The sequence below is a fragment of the Carcharhinus amblyrhynchos genome, chromosome 1, assembly GCF_965287045.1.
Source record: "Carcharhinus amblyrhynchos chromosome 1, sCarAmb.v2.hapA, whole genome shotgun sequence".
In the NCBI taxonomy this organism is placed as follows: domain Eukaryota; kingdom Metazoa; phylum Chordata; class Chondrichthyes; order Carcharhiniformes; family Carcharhinidae; genus Carcharhinus; species Carcharhinus amblyrhynchos.
Window position 1 is genome coordinate 147926774 of NC_137324.1, and position 24675 is coordinate 147951448.

Here is a 24675-nt window from a genome sequence, read left to right on the forward strand (position 1 = left end):
TCTGGTGCCCACGTATGAATCTCAAATCGTCAACATGCAGGCACAGTGGATAATGAGGAAGGCAAATGAAATGTTGCTCTTTATTACAAAGGGGATAGAGAATAAAAGTAGGGAAATCTTGCTACAATATGTGGGCATTGATGAGACCACAACTAGATACTGTGTACAGTTCTTGTCTTCATTTTAAACAATATACATGCATTAGAGGCAATTGAGAGGATGAGTCAGGGTTATGGAGGCAGATAACTATGGCCTGATCGGTTTAGCCGTTTTAGCAGTTTGTCACTTTGAATGGTGAAGCATGCTTCAGGATCAAATGGCCTACTCCTATTCCTATTTCTTATGGTTTTTATTAACCAATGTTGCTATGCTACACATTCATCTACAAAAATGAAATAATAAACAGTGGTAATGAGAAGGCAACTAGTATTGCCTCGTATGGAAATTAATTAATGAAAGTTGCATTCACTCCATCTGATGCAACAGCAGAGTTCATGACAGCTGCAGTGATGTTGCGTGAGTTTAGAGAAATAATGAAAATTGACTGTTGGAATCATTTCAGCAAATTAGTTCATTCTTTGTTTTAGGTCTTTCACGAAGAAACTTGTTTCTGGAAACGCAAAAATGCAAAAAATCAAAAATAGTTTGGTTTGCTTTTTAGGTACTGAAAGTAGTTGAAATCCCAATTGACAGTTTAATGTTTTAAAATATTTCCAGTACAATTTATGATTTAATTATTTACAAAGTGTTGTACAGTTAGATCTTTGACATGGACAATATCAAAATAATTTGCATTTCTGTGCAGGAGTATTGAAAAAAGTTTAAAGAATCTGGATCAAGATACTCCAGCAAAGAAGAAAAAAACGCATCAAAATTATGCATCAAGTTCACATTTAATAGGTGGGAAAAAAGTGCCACATACCCTTCAGACCAAGACTACGGAATTTGAGAACACCGTTTTTTACATTCCAGGAGTAGATGTGAAGGTAATAAGGGCACTCTTTAATAAAGGGAAGTTCAGAAATTGTATTTTTTGTTTATAAAATAACATATCAATTGCTTGATCTTTCAAAAGGGGGGCGGTTTAGAACGGAGTTGAGGAGGAACTTCTTCACTCAAAGGGTGGTGAATCTCTGGAATTGTCTGCCCGTTGAAGTGGTGGAGGCTGCCTCGCTAAATATTTTTAAGACGCGGGTTGATGGGTTTTTGATAAGAGAGGGGATTAAGGGTTATGGGGAGAGGGCGGGAAAGTGGAACTGAGCAGCGACAGATCAGCCATGATCTTATTGAATGGCGGGGCAGGCTCGAAGGGCCAGATGGCCTACTCCTGCTCCTATTTCTTATGTTCTTATGTTCTTATACTAATTTTTTTCTTTTAACATTTGCAATATGAAATCATCTTTGGTCATTGTTTTATCATGGGTATAGATAACAGATCGGAGGACAGTATGTTAACTGAAATCTTATTTTCTTTGAGGGCGCATCCATTGCAGGCTGGATTTAGTTCTTATTTAAAGTACACCAAATTATTTATTATAAACATGAACATAATATATTCAAATTATTGCATTTGAGATGCAGATGGATTTTAAAAATATACATTTGCCATTTTCTGGGTTTGGAGCAGAGAGGCAGCTCAGCACTTGGCAGTATTGATGGAAACCTCTGGTCTGCATGTCATTTGGGGCACTTTTTCCCTGTGGCATTGACCTGGAAAGGTTCCTGACTGGAGCAAAAATCTGGTCCAATGTCACAATTCTTAACCTGTTAATTAGTGGAGTTATTTACAAATATTTGAAGAAAGTAAACAAATTTGCTGTGCTATTCTTGCAGAAAATAAAAATGCAGAAACCAACTCCTTTGGGTTGTACAGTTTAAACAAAAGTAATTATTTTTCCAACTGATATTGTAAGACAACATTGTCAAATTTTATCAAGATTTTTTTCAGTTTCCGCAAAACATTACTGAAATATGCAATTTCAGTAAAACATTATGAATAATAATTGTTTTATTCTAACAGTTGCATTACAACTCCAAAACACTAAAGACAGATTCTCCGAACACCTCCAGAGGATCATCGTTGCCAAGAACCCTGTCTAAAGAATCCAAACTGTATGGTATGAAAGATAGTGGTTTTGCCCCTGCATCCTCTACTAATTACAGCAAGGCTAACTTCCTGCTTCCTCCCCCACCTTTACCATCAGGTATCTAACTTATGCACCTTTATTTCGATAGAAACAGAACCACATGATTTTTTTTGTGGTTTAAACTATTTTTCAGTGAATAGCATATATATCTATCAGCAATATTTAACCTTGGGAGAACTGAATACAGTTAACGATATTCTTGCCAGCAACATATCGAAATAGCATGTATCCTTATAGTAACAATGCTTGTGTCATTGCTAATCCCACTGTGAATTTGCCTTGCTTTAAATTTAAATGTTTTCATACAGTACAGATATCCTGAAATAAACTTTCAAGAAGCTTACAAACATTTGTGCCTCTATGTAGCAAAATTAACAAAATTTAATTCAAATTTTGATTAAGCCTGCTCTCCAACCTTTGATTTCTTTTTTCTTTTTTGGCTTAATAAGCTATGTTCTTATTTGTGATATGTTCTTCAATAGTTTAACAATATTTATATATACTGCAGTCTGTCGGGACAACAAGATAACTAGAATAAAGAATACAAATTTGACTTATGATAGAAAATGGGCACAATCTTACTAGCTGAATGCACCATTCGATCAGCATGGCAAGCCAGGACGATAGTGTGAGGAAACAAAACACGAATCGGATCGCAATCTTCCCAGCCCCATTTTACCGGCGAGAGTGGATTCACACGCCAGAAAGGGCGTGAAACCTATTTGTATAGAATTGACTACATTTTAATGTACTTACCGAGTTCAGCATGGCTGCTTTCACCTTTCTGGATGCTTCTGCCCTTGCCAGCAAGGTATCATACTAGCGAGAATCATTATAGCCCCGCAGTAAGCGGGGACCATATGCTATGGCCATGCCGGGGGGGATCGAAGGTCATTGAATCCCCCTGGTGGTTGGGGGCATGGTAGGGCAGTGTCACCCTAGCAAAGTCTGGCTAGGCATCATATGTGTGCTAGTGTAGTGCCAAGGGGGTGGAGCTATGATGAGGGGGGGCGCCATGTACAATGAGCTAATGCAAGGGTGGAGCTCTGCAAGTGGGGGGGGTCATGCAGAAGAGGGAGCGCAATGCAATGGTGTGTTATTAGGGGAGGGGGAGGCATGTCAGGGGGATTGAAGGCCATTGAAGCCCACTGGTGGTTGGGGACATGGCAGGGCAGTGCCACCCTAGCAGAGCCTGGTTGGGCACCATAAGTGTGGCATAGTGCCAAGTGGGTGAAGCTATGATGAGGAGTTGATGGGGTTAGAAATGCTGGCAATGATAGAGTGGTGTCTCCCGGTTCACTAGCAGGTCAGGCCATCCTGCACAGTGATGTCTGAGGAGAAAAGCCTTTGTCTTGAAATTTTCATCAGAAACTTGCAAGTCTAGATGAGGTGATGTTTTGTTTCACCTTACGTTTCTCAAATGATCTCAAAAAAGTTGACACATGCCATAATACTGCCAGAATGAGCATTCTTTTGATATATGGTAGGCTTGAAATTCTGATAGTGGGCAATACTTGTTAAGTTTTAGTTTGTACCTTGCATGTTCTAAACCGCTGGAAAATGGAATTGGAATTTTCCATCGGCGTAATCCTTTGATTATAGCAGTAAAATTAAAACAGAATTATTCAAAATATACTGATAACTTTAATTAATGAAAATCATATTTCAGATTTTGTTAACAATAATGAATCATTCTTGCAGCAAAAGGGAAAGGGAGCGGAGGTGTGAAAACTGCAAAACTTTATGCTTGGGTTGCTTTGCAATCTCTTCCCGAAGAAATGGTGATTAGTCCTTGCCTGCTAGACTTCCTAGAAAAAGCTCTGGAAACGATTCCTATAACTCCAATTGAAAGACATTATACAGGTATCTATTTCACTCAATAATGTCTTATCTTACTGCATATGTTATTTGTGCACAACCTACTGAGGAAAAAAAACTCCATAACATCTGCCTTGACTCTTGAAGTTTCAAGTTTTCATTTATTAGTCAAAATAAGGCTTACATTAACACTGCAATGATGTTACTGTGAAACTCCCCTAATTGCCACAGTCCGGCACTTGTTTGGGTCAGTGCACCTAACCAGCATGTCTTTTAGACAATGCGAGGAAACTGGACCATCTGGAGGAAACCCTCGCAGACATGAGGAGAACATACAAATTCCACTTAGACAGTGACTCAAGCCAGGAATCGAATCCGGGTCTCTGGTGCAGTGCTAACCACTGTGCCACCATGCCTTCATCTATTTATGTTGTATTCGTGCCTAGTCCTGCTCTTACTATGCATTTTGAATATCTTATTCCAATAATTATATGCAATTTTTGCATAATTTTTGAAACTTTACTCATGTTTCTCTTTCTGTTTCTCAAAATGAATAGCCCTAACTCTGTACTCATAAACAAATGTCTGTTATTTGTATGTCATATTTGATGCTCTCTTCACCACCACAATTAAACCGTCATATTTCAAGTGTGTGCATGTGCCAAAACATCATATAACGAAGTTAGTGACGATGAAATGCTTTCAAGAATGCCATTTCTTTTTCATTGACTGCCAAACGTTGCATGTGAATTTTTCAGTGAGTATCATTAGATTAAATTTACTGAGTACCCACACTTGGAGTACTCATGAACTACTTGAACTTGTATACGTAGATAAGCATTTCTCCACAATCTACTGTATAAAAATATATCTAATTAATTTACCTAACCAGCCTGAAACCCATTGATTTCTTTATTGCCAAACCTTTGTTTGTTCTAGTATAATTTGCATATTTAATAATGTTATTGATTCCCATTGTTTTCTGAATTGGGATTTTTCAAGTAGCCACTTGAAAACTAGAAAGCTGGTCATTATTCTCTAAAGTGTCTTAACAATCTTTCCAAAAGGTAAAGCAAAGGTAAAGTTGTCCTAGTCCCAGATGACCCAAAACTGTTTTCCCCTTTGAAGGGGAAGAGCTGACTGGTGTTGATTTAACCTGAGGATCACCACACCTCAAGTGAGGGGTAAGGTCGAGAAGGCAGGCCTTCATGAATAACCTCAGCTGTACAGGAATTGAATCCTTGCTGTTGGCAACGGCCTCGACAAGCCGGCTAAGCCAGGTGAGGGTAGCTGACGGGTCTCAACCCTCGGTGAAATAGGGAGGTGTCTATCCCAGCATCTGAAGACAGAGTCTGGCAGATTAGCGGATGAGACCAATGCAAGGTCCCAACGGTCAGGAAGGCGGTCTCTGCAAACGTTGTGGAACGCGAAGAGCGGACAAGACACAGAAGCCATCCTGGTCATCCATGGCACCTAGTCCCATCCCCAGCCATTTTGACTCTTGTCTTGCCACTGGATCTAGATGGGCATTGGGAAGAGAGAGTGAGGCTCACGCTGCGCAACTCTCCCTCACTTTAATCCAAATCAACCTGTTCAACCCTTGAAGTCCTGTGGCAATTGGCGAACGTCGAAGCAGCAGGTGTGGATACACTGGGAGCTGTAGTCATGGACCTGCACGCAGGCAGCTCAGGTTTAATGGTCGTTTTCCGCTGACCGAAGCAGCAGTGGAACTTGGCGTCTACCTGGGCAACTGAGCAGTCCTCTTCAGGAACGCACTGCTCAGCTCTGTAGAATGAGGAAGGGGCTAGAAAAGGTCCCCTAAACATTGCCTGCTTCACTACACCCTGGCCCGTTTACCGTGGCTGGCAGGATCCCATCTTGTGGTCGACCAAACAAAATAAAGCACAAGGTGATACCACTCACCATTGGCACTTGGAACGTGCGCATGCTTTTGGACAACCCTACAGCAGACAGACCAGAGAGAAGAACAGCCTTAGCTGCCAGAGAGCTTGCAAGATACAACATTGACATTGCAGCCCTGAGCAAAACTCGACTTGCCAACATAGGTCAGTTGATTGAAACTGGAGATTGCACTTTTTTCTGGAGCGGTCACGAAAGCGATGAGCGTTGTGATGCTGGAGTTGGATTCGCTGTCAGGATTCACCTTGTTCGGAAACTTGATAGTCTACCCAAGTGTGTGAACGACCGGCTTATGATATTACGGCTTCCGCTACAGAATAAAAGTCAAGCCACCCTGATCAGCACCTATGCCCCCACAATGAACAACCCGGACGAGATGAAAGACAAGTTCCAGGAAGAACTAGTCGCCCTACTATCAGCAGTGAGCAGTACCGACTAGCTGATCTTGCTTGGTGATTTCAGTGCAAGAGCAGGGTGTGACTCTGCAATCTGGCAGGGAATCATTGGGAGTCATGGAGTGGGCAAGTGTAACAGTAATGGCCTACTCTTAATGAAGACCTGTGCAGGTCTTCATCACCAACACAACCTTCTGTCTGCCTACCCGTAACAGGACCTCCTGGATGCACCCCCGCTCTAAGCATGTCAGAGTAACCAAGGCCGTGTGTGGTGCTGACTGCTGGACAGATCACAGGGTCATTGTCTCCAAAATGAGTTTCCGCATCAGACCCAAGAGGCGACCACAAGGAAGCAAGATTATGAAAAGAATCAATGCGGCCACGCTAAAGTACCCCAGCATAGCTTCAGCACTGGCTGAAGACTTAGAAATCAAGCTTGCTGAACTACACCTCGCAGGCAGGACGACTGGGAACGCTTCAGGGATGCTATCCATGCATCTGCGCTGAAGATGCTCGGGTCCTCCACTTGCAAGCAGCATGATTGGTTCGATCAGAATGAGGAGATACAGGCTCTACTTGTTGAAAAGCAGCGGCTTCATCGGGCCTGTCAGAATGACTCATAAGAACATAAGAAATAGGAGCAGGAGTAGGCCATCTAGCCCTTCGAGCCTGCCCCGCCATTCAATAAGATCATGGCTGATCTGTCGCTGCTCAGTTCCACTTTCCCGCCCTCTCCCCATAACCCTTAATCCCCTCTCTTATCAAAAACCCATCAACCCGCGTCTTAAAAATATTTAGCGAGGCAGCCTCCACCACTTCAACGGGCAGAGAATTCCAGAGATTCACCACCCTTTGAGTGAAGAAGTTCCTCCTCAACTCCGTTCTAAACTGCCCCCCTTTTATCTTGAGGCTGTGCCCCCTAGTCCTACTGTCTTTTTTGAGCGGGAAGAGTCTCTCCACCTCTATCCTATCCATCCCATTCATCATCTTATACGTCTCAATGAGATCTCCCCTCATTCTTCTAAACTCTAACGAGTACAAGCCCAGTTTATTCAGCCTCTCCTCATAGCTCAACCCCCTCAACTCCGGTATCAGCCTAGTAAACCTCCTCTGCACTCCCTCCAAGGCCAAAATATCTTTTGCGCAGGTGCGGCGCCCAAAACTGCACACAGTACTCCAGCTGCGGCCTCACCAATGCCCTATACAGCTGCAGCAAGACCTCCCTACTTTTATATTCAATCCCCCTCGCTATGAAGGCCGGCATCCCATTCGCCTTCCTGACCACCTGCTGCACGTGCAAGCTGGGTTTTGCGACTCATGCACAAGGACCCCGAGGTCCCTCTGCACCGTCGCCTGCTGCAGTGGTGCTCGCAGGACAGTCCAGAATAAACTGCGTAAAATGCAGGATGCCTGGCTGAGCACCAAGGCGGATGAAATACAGGGATACACTGACAAAAACGACTTGAAACAGTTCTATGAAGCCCTCAACACTCTATGGACCTCAATCTCTCGGGAGTTCCCCCCTCCTGAGTACAGATGGTACAACTGTCATTACAGAGAAGGCTCAGATCCTGCAGAGATGGGCTGAACACTTTGAAGCCATCCTCAACCGACCATCATCTATTAATGATGAGGCAAAAGACAGGATTCCCCAGGTTGATATCAACAGTGCCATGGATGATCCACCGGTAATAGCCGAAGACACGAAAGCTGTCAGCCAGCTATCCAGTGGCAAAGCCCCAAGGGCAGATGCTATACCCGCAGAGATCTATAAAGCTGCTGGTCCTGCACTTAGCGAGAAGCTCACTGAGTTGTTCCAGTCCTTTTGGAAGCAAGGATCCATTCCGCAGGAATTTAAAGATGCTTCCATCGTACACCTCTACAAGAGGAAGGGCAATCGGCAAGTATGCGACAACCACCGAGGAATCTCGCTGCTCTCCATCACAGGAAAAACCCTTGCAAGAGTCCTGCTAAATTGTCTGGTCACGCATCAGGAGCTGGGCCTGCTTCCAGAGTCACAGTGTGGCTTCCGCAGAAGTTGTGGGATTACTGACATGATTTTTGCTGCGCACCAACTTCAGGAGAAGTGTCAGGAGCAGAATCGCAAGCTCTACATAACCTTTGTTGAGCTCGTGAAAGCCTTCGACACTGTAAGCCGACAAGTCCTGTGCAGGATCATGTGAAAGTTCGGCTGCCCCCCAAATTCATTCAGATAGTACGCCAGTTCCATGATGGCCAGAGTACTGGATAGTGGAGAATCCTCTGAGGCAATCCCAGTCACCAGTGGCATCAAACGGGGCTGTGTGCTCGCACCCACACTGTTCAGCATGATGTTTACTGCCATGCTGAATGATGCCTTCCAGGACAGTGTTGCTAGAATCAGCCTCAAGTACAGAGTAGATGGGAAGCTCTTCAACCTGAGAAGACTTCAAGCTATTATCAAAGTGAAAGAGACTGTTCTGAGGGATTTCCTCTTTGCAGATGACTGCGCCCTGTATGCTGGCTCAGAGCCAGAGATGCAAGTCAGCATGGACAAATTTTCCATGGCTTGTGACAACTTTGGACTCACCATCAACATTAAAAAGACTGAAGTCATGCACCAGCCTGTTCCTCATAAACCGTACACAGAACCCATAATCACAATCAAAGGGCAGAAACTACAGGCAGTGGACCAGTTCACTTATCTTGGCAGCACCCCCTCCCAAGCAGTGACTATTGATACAGAAGTTAACTGCAGATTAGTAAAGGCAAGTTCTGCTTTCGGTAGACTGTGCTCCACTGTATGGGAACGTCGAGGAATCAACCCAGCAACAAAACTGAAGGTCTACAGCACCGCGGTACTCACTACCCTCCTGTATGCCTGTGAAACATGGACTGTGTATCGAACGCATGCAAGACAGCTCAATCATTTCCACATGACTTGTCTTCACAGTATATTACGCTTCTGATGGCAAGACAAAGTACCAGGCACTGAAGTTCTCTCTAGAGCAAGTCTACCATCCGTCCACACACTGCGGATGAGAGCGCAGACCTGGTGGGCAGGTCATGTCATCCGTATGTCAGACAAGCGCATACCCAAGCAGTTCCTTTTTAGGGAACTCTCTGCTGGAAGACGCTCGCATGGAGGGCAGGAGAAACGTTTCAAAGACACACTCAAGGCCTCCCTGAAGTCGCTTGACATAGACACAACCACCTTGGAAACACTGGCACAAAACCGCCCTACCTGGCGCTGCCTCATCCCCAAAGGCTGTCATCTCACAAAGCAAGGTGTATTGCTGAAGCACAACTTAAGTGCGAGCTGCGCAAGGCCAGAGCCACCAGCACAACAACTACAGTGTCTACACAAGTCTGTCCAATATATGCCAGGACATTCCATGCCCAAAGTGGCCTGATCAGTCATCTTCAGACACACCGCAATCAGCCTCAAAATGATGAATGGTGTCGATGGACAAACAACAACCCTGGTGAATGTTCAACTTGAAGGACATTGCCAGCATTCTAGTATTTGAAATATTTAAATTAAAATGCAGGCATTCCTGTTAAAATTCATAATTGAAACTTCAAATTTTACACGTGTTTACATTGCAATGATGAAATATAGGAAAACATCAAGAAAACTTGATTTATCATCTTCCCCATTCACTTGAGGGTTTATTTTGCTCTATTACTTACGTGGCGAAAAATTGCAGCAGGCGACGGTGCAGAGGGACCTCAGGGTCCTTGTGCATGAGTCGCAAAAACCCAGCTTGCAGGTGCAGCAGGTGGTCAGGAAGGCTAATGGGATGCTGGCTTTCATAGCGAGGGGGATTGAATATAAAAGTAGGGAGGTCTTGCTGCAGCTGTATAGGGCATTGGTGAGGCCGCAGCTGGAGTACTGTGTGCCGTTTTGGGCGCCGTACTTACTCAAGGATATTTTGGCCTTGGAGGGAGTGCAGAGGAGGTTTACTCGGCTGATGCTGGAGTTGAGGGGTTGAGCTATGAGGAGAGGCTGAATAAACTAGGCTTGTACTCGTTAGAGTTTAGAAGAATGAGGGGAGGTCTCACTGAGACATATAAGATGATGAATGGGATGGATAGGATAGGGGTGGAGCGACTCTTCCCGCTCAGAAAGGACAGTAGGACTAGGGGGCACAGCCTCAAGATAAAGGGGGGGTGGTTTAGAACGGAGTTGAGGAGGAACTTCTTCACTCAAAGGGTGGTGAATCTCTGGAATTCTCTGCCCGTCAAAGTGGTGGAGGCTGCGTCGCTAAATATTTTTAAGACGCGGGTTGATGGGTTTTTGATAAGCGAGGGGATTAAGGGTTATGGGGAGAGGGCGGGAATGTGGAACTGAGCCACGACAGATCAGCCATGATCTTATTGAATGGCGGGGCAGGCTCGAGGGGCTAGATGGCCTACTCCTGCTCCTGCTCCTATTTCTTATGTTCTTATGTAGTGTATGAGCTAGTGAACATGCCAACTTGCATTAAAGGATAGAAATGTTGCAGATTAGAATTAATCAAACATTGGCTCATTTATTTGCGAATAAACTTATTTCTGTGAGTAAATATTTCCATTACATGTTAATGTATAGTTCTCGAACTGATGTGTTTTATGCTTCTCAGCTGCCTGTTAATCATGCATGTGGAGCATTTAAATTTATTCAGGCTTTAATCCTTTTCCACTTGCTAATTTCTCTCATATAAATTGGCCATTAGAGTGAGAGAGTTGGCAAATTTCAAAACGGTATCAGGCTAAAGCATGAGTTTTGTTGAATTCCATATCATGGGTATCCAATCAAGCCTCAATCCTGTAACGGTGTAATGCTCGGAATTCATGAAAACTGATAGGAGGAGCATTTAAAGTGAGTACGTCCGACATGTCATGCACCGGGTTCCTAATGAGTATTGTGTATGGCTACTTCATCTTAAAATGAAATCTCAGTTGTGTGTCATTTTCTGTAAGTAGACTTATAACCATGCAATAACCTCCATACAAGAAGGGATGATAGTATTGCCCCTGGGCTAGTAATCTTGAGACCCAGGTTTGAATTCAACTACAGCAGATGAATGAATTAAAAATATATAATTAAACTAGAAGTGATAACTGCTCTAATGACAGTTCATTCTTCCAAGAGGAAAGAATGAAGCATTCCTGGCAGCTTCCAGAATATCTTGCATATGCGTAAAATCCTACCAACTGAACACTAATGGAGTAGACCGCTGGTTAAACTTTTTCAAGTTTATTTATGGGATGTGGACATCACTGGCTGGGTCAGCATTCATTGCCCATCTCTAATTGCTCTTGAACCACATTGCTGTGGGTCTGGAGTCACATGCAGACCAGACTAGGTAAAGCTGGCAGATTCCTTCCCTAAAGGCCATTTGTGAACCAGATGGGTTTTTACAACAATCAACAATGGTTTCATGGTCATCATTAGACTTTTAATTTGAGATTTTTGTTGAATTCAAATTTCACCATCTGTCGTGATGGATTCGAACCAAGGCCCTCCAGTTGTTTCAGTGATTGTTCACCATGAGTCCAAAGGAAGAAAATATCATCGATGTACCCTACACTAGATACATCCGATTCCAAGCAGATCGTGCCTTTACTGACACCCAATTTAGGCGCGGGTCTGGTCCGCACCCCAATTGGGCGGCCCGACGATCTAAATACATTAGCATACATTTAAATCAATTTAATGAACCGCGCGCCCAACTTTACCACGAAATCCCACTTTACTGTCTTCTAGTCTGTTCCGGATCCACGCTATAAGCGACCTGTTAAATAAAAGTGGGAAGCCGACACTTCCTCAGTGTGGGTTGGCGAGGAGGTAGGTGCATGGCGTCCAAAAGCTCTCCAGTACTTACAGGTGTGTCGAAGTCGCAGTCATTCCGCTGTCCCGGGTCGGTGGCAGCTCTGCAAGTACGTGGGAGGGAGGTGGGGCTCTTGCTGTTCTCGATCTCCGAAGTCTGTCTGGCAGCATGGAGCTTGGGTCCTGCAGTGCAGCTAGGTCCTAGCACCGCAGGTCACTTCAGGCTGAACATCAAACATAGAACAGTACAGCACAGTACAGGCCCTTCGGCCCTCGATGTTATGCCGAGCTATGTCCAAACCCAAGATCAAGCTTTCCCGCTCCCTGTTATTCTGGATGTGTTCCGTGTGCCTATCCAATAACCGCTTGAAAGTTCCTAAAGTATCTGACTCCACTATCACAGCAGGCAGTGCATTCCACACCCCAACCACTCTCTTCATCCTATCAACTTGTATCACACTTCCATCCTCAAAAACGTGGCTCCTCTCCTTAGTGAACACTGAAGAAAAGTACTCATTCAATGCCTCTCCTAACTCTTCTGAAGGCTGAAGGATTTGCACAAAGTGCAGATAGCACTGCTGCTGCCCCCCCAACAATACCAGGGGCTGTGACTGTGTGGAGTATGTGGCTGGGGGGTTTGGGCGGCATGGTGGGGTGCTGTGACTGTCGGTTAGCTAGGGCAAGCAGCATTGCATGACTCCAACATTCATTCATCCCTGCCTCCCCACCACCCCCCCGCCGTCTTTCAGAGTGACAAAATGGCTTTCACGATGCAACCCATCAATCTTGCTGTTCTTCTGGTTGCTGCTGGAGCCGAGGAGGAGGAACTAGAAGAAGAATTGCGGGCCCAGGAGGCCCAGGCCGTACCACCTGCAGGACTAGAGGGAGATGACCATCAGAGGCAGGAAGTGGCCACCATTCACCCAGAGTGGGAGAGAAACCCCGGCACTTCCGTCCACAAATGTCCTTCGAGGAGATGTCGGACACCATATGCTGCCGACATCTCCGACTCCAAAAGGATACCATGCGACACCTGTGTCACCTGTTGCAGAACTTGGCACTGAGGGGTGGGGGGGAGGCACCCACTCTCAGAGGCTGTCAGATTGACGGCTGTTCTGAACTCTTATGTGACTGGGTCCTGCCAGAGCCTGACCGGGGATGCCCCTGGCATCTCCCAGTCTGCAGTCCACACGTGTGTCAAGCAGGACACCGAGGCCCTGTATGCCCGGGCTGGGCAGTACATCAAATCCATCCCCCCACCCCGCCCCGAAAAGTGCCTTCCAGTTATCCTGCACATTGTCACACTACAGTGGTGGGCCTGGGTACTCTGTGCTCACAATATATTTTCCAGGCAGGAGGCTGATGACGACTAGCTAAGACTATTCAGATGATGCCGTGGTGCAAACCAGTCTGACTCCCACCCGAGATCCACATGCATGCTATCACCTGGGCCCACGCCTGTCTAGTGGGTAAGGGATTCGAAACCCCATACAGAGCCCTGGGGCGGGTGGGTTGGGGGATGTGAGGTCATAGCCTGTGGGGTATGGGGGACCAATGGCTTTCTTTGCTCAGTGACACTGCATTGAGGGGCCAGCCCAACAGATATCACCACGAGGCATCCATCGGGTGATAGTCAAAGGGGCAGGGATCCTATTCAAAACAACCTATTCGCAGGCGGCTGTGGAGGAAAAAACATTTATTTACAATAAACATCAGCTGGTGAAACACAGAAACTTGTGAAAAGAAAACACTAAGATGCCTACAGTCCTTTCTAACTAGTGCAGCCCTTCACCCGTGCCATCTCAGTGCAACTACAACTTCCTAACTTTATGCTGCCTCGCACTACGCCTCAGTGACTCCCCAGACTATATACATCGGCGGTGGAGGGGGCCAGCTGGCGACCTCACCCTGTGGCTTGTGATGCACTTGGCGGATGTCCTCTGGAGGCCCTAGACCCTGAGGGTCCTGGCTGGCTTCCAGGTGTCTGGGATATTTCCATGACACCCTCTTCATCCTACTGCCCCTGAGATACCCCAGTGTCAGGAAGGGGGGAGTCAGAAGGTGTTGCCACAGCCACAGTCTCCTGGCTGGAAGGCCCTGGCATGGGTTCACGCCCTTCCTCCTCCCTTGGGGTCCCTTTTGGCCCCTGGGTCACTCCATGCTTCTGCAATGAGCTCCAGAAGCTCCAGCATCACCTGGCACTGCCAGTCCTGGAGGACCACCTGCGTCCTACCCATGGTGGTCAACCCTTCCGCGGTGGGCACTTGAGTCGTGTGCCATCTCTCAATGGCCGCAGCAAGTGTCATCTGAGACTGAGCCATGTTCTGCAACCCCTCGGCCATGGCCCCCTGAGAGAAGGCCACCTTCTCAAGGGTTGCTGCCATTGCCCGCTGTGTCTCAGTGGTGACCTTCTGGGTCTCCTGCAAGCTCCCAAGCCCCTCAGCCATGGGCCGCAGAATCTCAAGAAGCCTGCTCAGTTCTTCGCTGTGGCCTGCTGTGACTCGGCCATTGCTTGGAGCCTGCCATCCATGGTGAGGATCCCCTGCCCCAGGCTTTGCACTGCAGATGCCACCCTTGCAGTGTTGGCCTGGGAAGCACACATGACAGGCAATAGCTGGTCCATCTGAAAGCTTTGGGACTGCTCCCAGCAGTCTCGCAGTTGGTCCAGAGTGGCTGTCAGCCCCTCCTGCATTTGCTGGCTCTGTTGCTGCATCTCCAGTAGCTGAGGTAGAAGTGATCTCAGAGGCCCAGCATTTAGCCTGGGGCCAGCTGTATCCTCGCCTCCAGCAAGCCTCCGCATGCCAGAGGTCTCAGACGTTTCCTCCTCCATCTGATGTACATCAGCAACTGTGTCGTGCTCACCAGAGAGTGACCCAGAAGCCTCAACACTAAGTGGACCCATCGACATGTCTGTTTCTGTGATGGTGACTTGTGAGATACTTGCTGAGGGATAGACGGTGCCACCCTCGGAGGTCCCTTCACTGAAACCCTCTGAGGACTCGTCCGAGCTCCCGTTTCCGGGGTGGATGGGAGCTGTAGGTTAAACGCAAGGGAGGGAGAGGAATCCAGGATGCCAAATACGTGAATGATATGGCTCCCTTGAACATAGAACCCTGAACCCAGACAATTACATCAGAGGAACAGGCCCTTCAGACATACAAACCCTGTTGCCACCAGGCTGCTCATCTGATTTTTCTGCCCCTGTGTGGCTCTGTTCCCATCCCATCCACATAGTTGTAGACATGCCCCTTAAATGTCCCTATAAGTTTCCGCCTCAGCAACTTCCCTGGGCAATGAGTTCCAGGTACCCACTATCCTCCCAGTGCAAATAAAGTGCCTCATACATCTCCTTTACACCTTGCCCCTTGCACCCAAAACCTGTGCCCCCAAGAAGTTGCCTCAATGTGAGTGTAGGAATGACAGCTGCTCACGTCTGGATGGCAGACCGACCATGCTGTTGCTGACAGCCCGCATCTCTGTGTCCCTTGTGAGCTCCAAACCCGCTCCTCGAACAGGGTGAGGACCTGGAGGTCTGGCTTACCACCCCCTGTCTGCAACCTCACCCAAGTGTTGTGCTCGGTCTTCCTCTGTGGAGACAGAAGGAACCATGGCATGATTAATGCAGAAATTCAGGTGGTGACCCTTAGACGGCAGACACAGTGAGGCTCATTGAGGGGAAAGGAAGGAGGTATTTGGGGGTCAGGAGCTGGAAGCATGCAGGATGCTGGAAATAGAAGGATATGGGGGAGCATGCTGAATCGGGTTCAGTACTCACCCTTGCTGCACAGATGAGATCATTGACTATCTTGCGGCATTGCCTTGCAGTTCGGGGAGCTAGTGCCCTGGCACTGATCGCGGTGGTAAAGGTAAAGCTCAAAAGGATTTAGACATTTCCTTCTAAGATATTTGTTTATGAGGCTCGTTACTGGTAATAGCAGATACAAAGGTAATGTCATTGGGTGAAGCATTATATGTGGAACATTGAAGACAAGTTTGAAACTGAAGCGAGATAGGTAAACAGTTGAAGTAAGAGACACTGCAGGAACACCATTGGAAGTAGTGCAATGAGGTTAATTTTGGATTGGTTTAGCAAATAACTGGCAGACAGGATAGGGAAAATGTTCTCTGTCTGTACTTTTCGTGCCTGTGGTTGTAAGAATTAATAATGTTAACTGACATATCAGACAAGACTCTTGATGGTATCATGTAATTGTTTAATCGGGAACATTAAGAAATTCTCAACAGGTGGATTATTTCAAGCTTATCTCTGAGGGTTTAATCCTGTTCTGCTTTCCCATCCTCTTGGTTTTGTCTCAAACCAAGTACCCCAGAGGGCTCCTTCCGAGTTATTTTTTTCTTCCTCACTTTTACCTTGTAGATCTGGTGGCCACAGTTTGTTTTTGTTAAAAATGTCTTCAGTTCTTTCAAAAAAAATAAAGGAAACAACTTTAACCAAACAGAAAAGCCCAGTAAAAATATACGTTTTAAAAATGTTTTTAGTTAATCAGGGTGCGATAGGAGGAATATGAAGCTGGCAATGGGTTTGAGTGAGGCAGCATCATTAGGTAGCAGGTTAACTTGTCCACTTCTCTGCTTTCTTTGTCTTTTGCGCCCGGGTGCACTGTTTTGGATTTTTTTCGAACAGTGCATGCGCAGTTCAGAGCTCCGATCATTATGGCAGCACTAAGCCCCGCCCACAGTGTGGACTGGACTGGAGCTGGCAAAAAGCGTATGGGCGCACTGGAACAAGGATTCCAGGCTCGGATCCGTTTTACATCCAGATCCGGCCCTTAGTCTCCGATTGGTAAAACCTGGCTTGTGTGTGCCTTTATGTGCTCTGGTTATGATCAGAACTCCCATTCACCTGACGAAGGGGCAAGCCCCAAAAGGTAGTGGCGTTTACGACCTATGGAACAACAGGTGGTTGAAAAGAAGACCATTGCTTCTGAAGGTGTTGCTCCTATTGCTTTTGGTGTTCCTTAGACAGTCCCATCTGTTCCTTGCCAGAGCTGCATCAGCTGCTTTCATGTTGCGGAGAAGGCTGACAGCAATAAAGCGCAGATCAAGGTGAGGAAAAATCCAAGGTAGTAGAAATGACTTTCAGAATGTTGAGAATCTCCTGCAAGGCAGTGAAAGCACATTCTGATAGTAAGTCTCGCAAACAACTTTTTAACCTAGGCAAGGAGGCAGCTGTACCGTTTTAGCCTTTAAAGGATTTCCAACCATCAGTTTCAGAGAATCATCAAATCTTGCTGTGTTCTCACCTTGTTGACCCTAGTGAGTTTCATGAGCCTCGGAAAGTCTTGTATTGGCTGTTAAAACCAGAATATTGGATTAAATTTGCAAATAATTGTCTCCTACTATATGCAAATAACAGAAGGGGTGTGGGGTTGATTTGAAAATTGATAATTATGCAAATCCACTGATTTGCATTTTATGAATGGATTGTAAGCCCGATTCAGTGGCAGAAACTACACCAGGTGGGCCTTGGTGATGGTCCTGACATTGGGGTTCACTGTACCAGGTCCACCAAAGGGGTTCAAGGAGGTAAGTTCAGTGTCCATGTGCCACTGCCAGGCTGCAGAGGAAGGATCCCCAAGGGACCTCAGGGGTTGAGGGGAGGCTCCAGCTAGGGACAAAGGGTTAATCTCAGGACTGTGGGATGAGGTCTCATGGCTGGACTGCCCCTTCCAGCCCCAGGAAACCTAAAGATCACTCTTGGCATGATGTATTCAGGCTCTCTGATTAAAATCTTCATTCTTGTCTGAGATTTGTAAAACCTTTGAAGTGGCCTGCTCCATTTAATCTCTGTGTCCTCTGGACAGTTGGAAGACTTCCAAATTACAACAGCACTCCATTCTGCAGAAGGAATTCCCCTTTCTCTCTTTAAGAAGCTGCAGGTGTCAAGCGACCTCTTTGAAGTTCTTTAATTCGCAGGAGAAGTCCCTTTCTGTTGGGGGGGGATTCCTTCCCAACAGCTGCTCACTCAGAGTTTCATAGCATCACTACAGTACAGAAGAAAGCCATTCAGCCCATCAAGCTTGCATGGATAACAATCCTGCCCTATCCCTGTAATGCCACATTTTTACTCTGCTAATCCCCCTGAAACTATGGTTAATTTAGCATGGCCAATCAACCTAACCCACACATCTTTGGACTGTTGGAGGAAACCCATGCAGTCTGTGCAAACTCCGGACAGACATTGACCCAAGCTGGAAATCGAACCCGAATCCCAGGCACTGTGAGGTAGCAGTGCTAACCACTGTGCCACTGTCCTGCTCACTCAAGCCCATTCTTTTAACACTGCATATTTTTCAAGTCTTTGAGCCTTCCTAGAAAGATCAAAATCTTTGCCAGTCTTTGAAGTCTTTTAAAAATCCATTGCAAACTTTGAAAACCCTGTTCTCATTCAGTTTCACAGTCCAGAACTTTGAATTAGCCTTTGATTGACAGTTTAATGGTTTTTACACAGCATGCTCAAAGTTTTTTTTTATCTTTCCCTTCTCGGTTGAATGCATCTGAAGTACCCCCCATTGGACCCAACCACAACGGTTCTAAACATCATAGTTCTGATTGACAGATGCATGCAACCTCAAAGCAGCTAAGTGCTTTTACTTGTTCCTTTCTATCAAAATGGCACTCCGATTGCAGAAAAGTTGACCGGCCTTCATATTTCCTGCAATGCATGAATTTGCATTGATCAGGTGTGAATCCTGGTTTTCTCTCTGGCTGGGGCACTTTGGAGCCAACTTGGGTGAATCACATTCAACGTCTCCATGGTGCACTCAAACACTGTTAAGGCAGGGGCATTTGTTGGTCGTCTTTGCAGGAGTAACCGTCCACCACCTTGTCCACACCAGAACCTGTTCCTGTCGCACAAGTTAAAATTATACCCAGTGTGTCCAATGTTTGGACTGCTCAGGTGTGGCATGAGCAGAATGAGCCTGAGAGAACTTATTCTGGTGTGGTGTATGCTGTATAGTATCACCATCAAAAGAGGCATACATATTTATGCTTGCTGAATAGGGAGTGCAAACAGGCAGGTTCCATGAAGAAAACTAAAGCATGAATTTCCAGTAAAACCAAATGGGATCTGACAATTACTGACCAGACATTGTTTTGATACACTTTGTTACACTGTCACCTCTGGAATTTATGTTCTGCATCCAGTTGAGATTAATAGAATCCAGTGTTTTAAATGTAAAAGCTTTATGAAGTTGAAACCTTCATTCAGAGCAGCAGCTAAAAATCATCCCTAATTTGGTGCTAGCTGGTGATCTTTATAAGAGGCAATAAAAGGGCTTCTCTGGAGAAATGGGAAAAAAGGTCATGATAGTTCAGTAAGTGCTATTATAAGGGTTAGGTTGAGGCACATTGTTGAGGTAGTATTTGCTATGCATCTAACGGAGCAAGAATTTCATTCAGATCACTAACAAAATTTCATTACCCTCACGTGGAATGTCAAAATTTTAAGGAGGGAAGTGACACAGGATCAGTGAGTGCAGATTGTTGATATGCTGCTAGTATGTATTTTTTCAATTTCCAACCTAAAGAAAATGAGTTAATGCAATTCACATCACTTCTCCAAACTTTACAATTCTCAGGCTCTGTATGTTCTTACTACAGTTAATTACTTTTAACTCCTAAGTGGTGAAGACTTTCACATCTTCGGAAGGCTGTCTTCTTAAAAAAAATGAATGTTGAGCATTCTTTTGAGATGTAGGGTGTCAATTGTCCCATCCCACCCACTATCTTTCCCATGGTGGGCGGGCAGGAAAATTCCCATCGTAATGTTGCAGAGAGAAACAAAAGCTACCAAATGGAAGGTACATTAGTTGGGTCTTTTATTTGTTTCTTTTTAAGTAGTTCAAAATTATCCATCTACTTCTTCAATCTACCACCTATATTTGAGTTACGAGTACGCCTACGTAAAATTATTCAGCAAATATGGCTTATTGACCATTAGACAGACATTTCTACCTAGGTGTCATACCCGTATAAAGTAAGATAAAAGGGAAGGTAATTACCAGTAATCTTTATTGTTTATCTTAGTGCCTTCTTCCACATGGTTTTCAAAATATGAAGGATCTTAAAAATCACGTTGACCTATATACTGTGACTTCACCTGCTGAGTGCTAACTGCCCTGAAGATACTATTTCTTTTCTCTGTCACTCTGCATGCAACAATCAATAAGTCTCGTTAGTAAATTGTGCCTCTCTGCACCTTCCTCCTCTCATCTGTATTTCCATTCTTGAAATCTGGGTTGATGTACTGAGAATTATTAGTAGCATTTATTGCACTTACAAATAAACATTACATCTGTACTTCATGGTTATCACTTGTAACAAATTGTCAACTAATGCCAGTATTGTATAATAAATTATTTGCTTTATTTTACTCTAAAGATCAGAGGTTTAAATTGATATTGTGTGATAAATGTAAGTGTAGATACTAATTTGTATATTGGTGAAAAGGGAGACATGTTACTGAAGCTTTTTGACTTGCGCTGATCAGAACAAATGCAACAAATCCAAATTTGAAAAGATTATAGCTGTTTATGTAACAGGAGGAAAGGGTGTTGATGAGTTGTCAATTCAACTCTGATTACCTGAGGTGTTGCCATGGAGAAAGCATGTCTCCCTTTTCAGCAATATTCAAATTCTGTATTACCAAGCAAATATTAATTTGAGATATAAAATGGAATTGAGGAAAGCAATATAGTCTTTACTACCGACTAATTTATTTTCACTCTGGGTAATAGCTCTCAGCTCCCAAGATGAAGATATGGGTCAGTTTGAAGTTCAAGATTCAATGGAGGAATCAACAACATCATTAGTATCTTCATCTACTTATTCATATTCCTCATTTCCAGTGGATGTTGTAGTTTATGTAAGGGTGCAGGTAAGAATATCACTTCCACATTTCCTGGAACAAACATAATTTTTTTTGGCAATATTTATTTGTTAAACATTAAATTTGTAAACATTCTAATTTAACAAAAAAGATAGATTTTGGATAAGTTTGCCATCTATAATTAATAATCTTGGCTAGAATGTATCATCTCATTGGCTCATGGAAGTTCTTGAACATAAGTGGTTCATTTAAAGATTGGCAACAATCATATAAACAGATAGGAAAGCAAGCACATGAATGGCTTCAGTTGAAGTATATCTTATCACTGAATTTTGTTTTCAAACTGTTTCAAGATGCCGTTTTTATTTCTGACTCAATTGAAGCTGAAGCTCTATAAATAATTCTTAATTTGTTTTATTAGGTCCATGCAGTATTAAAAAAGAGTGACAAAGATAAACTATCCCTTTTTGACCTTCTTTCAAACTGATCAAACTTTGTGGAAATCCTCTTTCCTGGTTCCATTTTTACCAGTTTAACTGTAGCCAGCATATCACTTGCAATCCTTTCACTTCTTGCTCAGGTATTGATAAGGATCAATCTGTAGCACCCCCTGTCCCTAAACCGTATGCTGCCCTTCAGTGATATTATCCAAAAATGTGAGCTCATTTTCACATATACCCTGCCGATACCCAGCTCTACAAATGAACAAACCAGTTAGGAGCAGGGATAGACCAGTTGGCCCTCCTGCTCTGCTATTCAATAAGGTCATGGGTGATCTTATTGTAACTTAAACCCCACATTCATGCCTGCCTCCATTAACTTTTCACTCCCTTGTTAATCAAGAATCTATCTAGCTCAGCCTTCAAAATATTCAAAAACACTGCTTCCACTATCTTTTGAGGGAGCAGAGTCTTTGAATATTTAATATGGTCTTTAATTTTTTGAGTTAACCACAAACAATGTGCCCCCCTTATTTCTTTTATTTCTCATTGGAACATGTCGCTTCTGTGTTTTCTGAGATATCCTTTTAAATATTTGCTACTGAATAACAAATTATCTATCCTTTAAGCACATTTGTGAATTCACTTTAGCTAGCTCTGCTTTCATGTCCTTATTTCAGTTTCAAATAATGGTCTTGGACACACTCTTCTCTCCTTCAAACTGAATGTAAAATCCAATCGTATTATGATTATTGCTACCTTAGGGTGCCTTCCTCATCTACAATACCTTTGCCTATCTGATTTTTCCAGTATTTCTGTAGATTAAAATCTTCCCTGATTATTGCAGTATCTTTATGACAAGCTCTTGTTACCTCTTTTATGCTTTGCCCTACCGTGCAGTTACAATTAGGGGCCTGTACACCACTCTCACAAGTGACATTTTGCTTTTATAATTTCTCATCTCAACTTAAACTGCTTCCACTTCCTGGTTTCCTGAAGTTAGGTCATCTCTCCCTAATATCCTAGTACCATCATTAATTAACAGTGCCACCCCTCTACCTGTTTTTAACCTCCTGACCTTCCTAATATATCCCTCAACATTAAGGTCCCAATCTATGTCATGATAGAATCACTACAGTGCCGAGGGAAGCCATTCGGCCCATCGAGTCTGCACTGATCACAATCCTACCCAGGCTCTATCCCCTTAACTCCACGTATTTAAACCCTACTAGATCCCCTGGCACTAGGGGGCAGCTTGCCAGACCAATCAACCTAACCCACACATCTTTGGACCATGTGAGGGAACCAGAACACATGGACGAAACGCATGCAGACACGTGGAGAATGTGCAAACTCCACACAGATAGTCACCCAAGACTGGAATTGAACCAGGTTCCTGGTGCTATGACACAGCAGTGCTAACCACTGTGCCAACGTGTTGTAACCATTTCTTTGTAATAGCTATCAGATCATACTTATTATGTTTATTTGCGCTATCAGTTCACCTGTTCTTTTTCGAATGCCAAACGCATTAAGATATAGGGCTTTAAACTTTGTCCTTTTAGCATCTAGCCTTGTCTATTGTTTTACTTAGATTTGTATTCGCTGTCCCTTTCTGTTGTGGTCTTTTTATCATTTCCCATATTAGTACTTTTCTTTCTTGCCTAGACTCTACTCTTTGGTACACTCTTTAGTTATGCAGCTCACTCGAACATCAGCCCCAGCATGGTTCAGGTGTGGCCCATCCCAACAGTGCAGATCCCACTTTCCCCAGTACTGGTGCCAGTGCCCATGAACTGAACTTTACTTATCCCACACCAGTCTTTAAGTCACAGATTACTTCCTCTAATATTATTTGTCCTGTGCCAACTTGCACTTGGCTCAGGTAATAATCTAGAAATTGTCACTTTCCCATTTTTAGCTCCTCATACTGGCGATGCAGAACCTCCTCTCTCATCCTGCCTGTGTCATTGGTACCTGCATGGACCATGTCCCCATTGTACAGATTGGGGCACCAAGGTTGCATGTTAAGCACACAGCTTTTTCTGCCTGAGTTGACACAATCAAAAGAAGAGAAAATTCTGCCCTAGATCTTTGTAGGCAGCTTTCTTTGAAGTCAGTGGTGAGCCCCATTGCTTCGACATTGACCGCCAATGTATGTTTATTTATATTGATGTGGTGTATAATAGTTTTTAACCTTGTCAGTCATAGATTATGTTTCTTTATTATGTTGGTTTACTGAGCTTTGTAATAAAACAATTTTTGCTTCAGGTTGCTGCATTCCAAAGTTGAGCATCAGTGAACATACTTCAGGTTCTGAATTACCAATAAGCAGGACTGCATGAGATCTATAATTTAATCAGTATACTTAATTTGTGTAGTTAACTTGAGTAGACTAGTGTTATAGTTTTACTTTGTATGAATAAAATATGTTCTAACTGTTTCACACACATCCAAAACCCTTTTTTTCCTTTGTACCCTGTAGCCTTCACAGATTAAGTTCAGCTGTTTACCTGTATCAAGGGTGGAATGCATGTTAAAACTGCCTTCACTGGACTTAGTGTTCTCATCGAATAGAAGTGACCTGGAAAGCTTAGGTTTCTCGCATGCATTTGATGGAACTCAGGTGTCTGCCACTGCCACTTCACTGCTTGCTCAAACAGTATTAAAAACTGCTGCTAACAAAACAGGTATGTAAGTAAAGTAGTGCAAGAGCTCTGCATGTTATAAGAGAAGCTAAACAATAAAGTGAAGCAATTGTATGAACATCCTTGGTTTGTTTTCTTGTCACTTTCCCATTTTTACAATATATACAAGAGGACCTGATACTCTCTTTGTGGCAATTGCACTTTTTCTCCTAATCTTGACATTGCTTGCTTTAACAATTTTGTGAGAATGTGATGTTACAATGCAACAGCAGTGTCTGCATTCCAGCTTCTGTTAGAGATTGTGTTTGCTGATTAACCCAGAGGTGCTTCAACTTATTTTGAAGAACCCCTTTTTACCACCACCCTCCATCTAAATTATACTATATATTTTTCTAATTTATTCATGGGATGTGGGTGCTATTATCTCATCCAGCATTTCTTGCACGTTCCTAATTACTCTTGAGAAGGCGGTGGTGAGCTGCCACCTTGAACTGCTACAATTCATATGCAATGCTCATATGAAATTGTTGCAAGTAAAATGTTTTGAATAATGTTTTTAAGAAAACAGCTATTTACTTATAGATATCAATAAGGTAGGTGTGCCTAATCCTCACTACAAAGTCTTAGTTGTAATGGTTAACAATGGCATGTGTAAATCA

General features: G+C 44.1%; 1 protein-coding gene across 8 annotated transcripts in view; it reads left to right on the forward strand.

The window, feature by feature from the left end:
* The window catches only part of kiaa1109 (KIAA1109 ortholog), a 487987-nt gene that overhangs the window by 403778 nt on the left and 59534 nt on the right, over positions 1-24675 (forward strand). For 6 of the 8 annotated variants that reach the window (XM_080193511.1, XM_080193510.1, XM_080193516.1 and 3 more), the window contains 5 exons: positions 806-986; positions 2021-2204; positions 3849-4010; positions 20837-20976; positions 23854-24058. In XM_080193511.1, coding sequence (XP_080049637.1) covers positions 806-986; positions 2021-2204; positions 3849-4010; positions 20837-20976; positions 23854-24058 — 872 coding nt within the window. The remainder of the gene's footprint in view (positions 1-805; positions 987-2020; positions 2205-3848; positions 4011-20836; positions 20977-23853; positions 24059-24675) is intronic. The other 2 variants (XM_080193515.1, XM_080193517.1) reach the window with 1 other exon arrangement.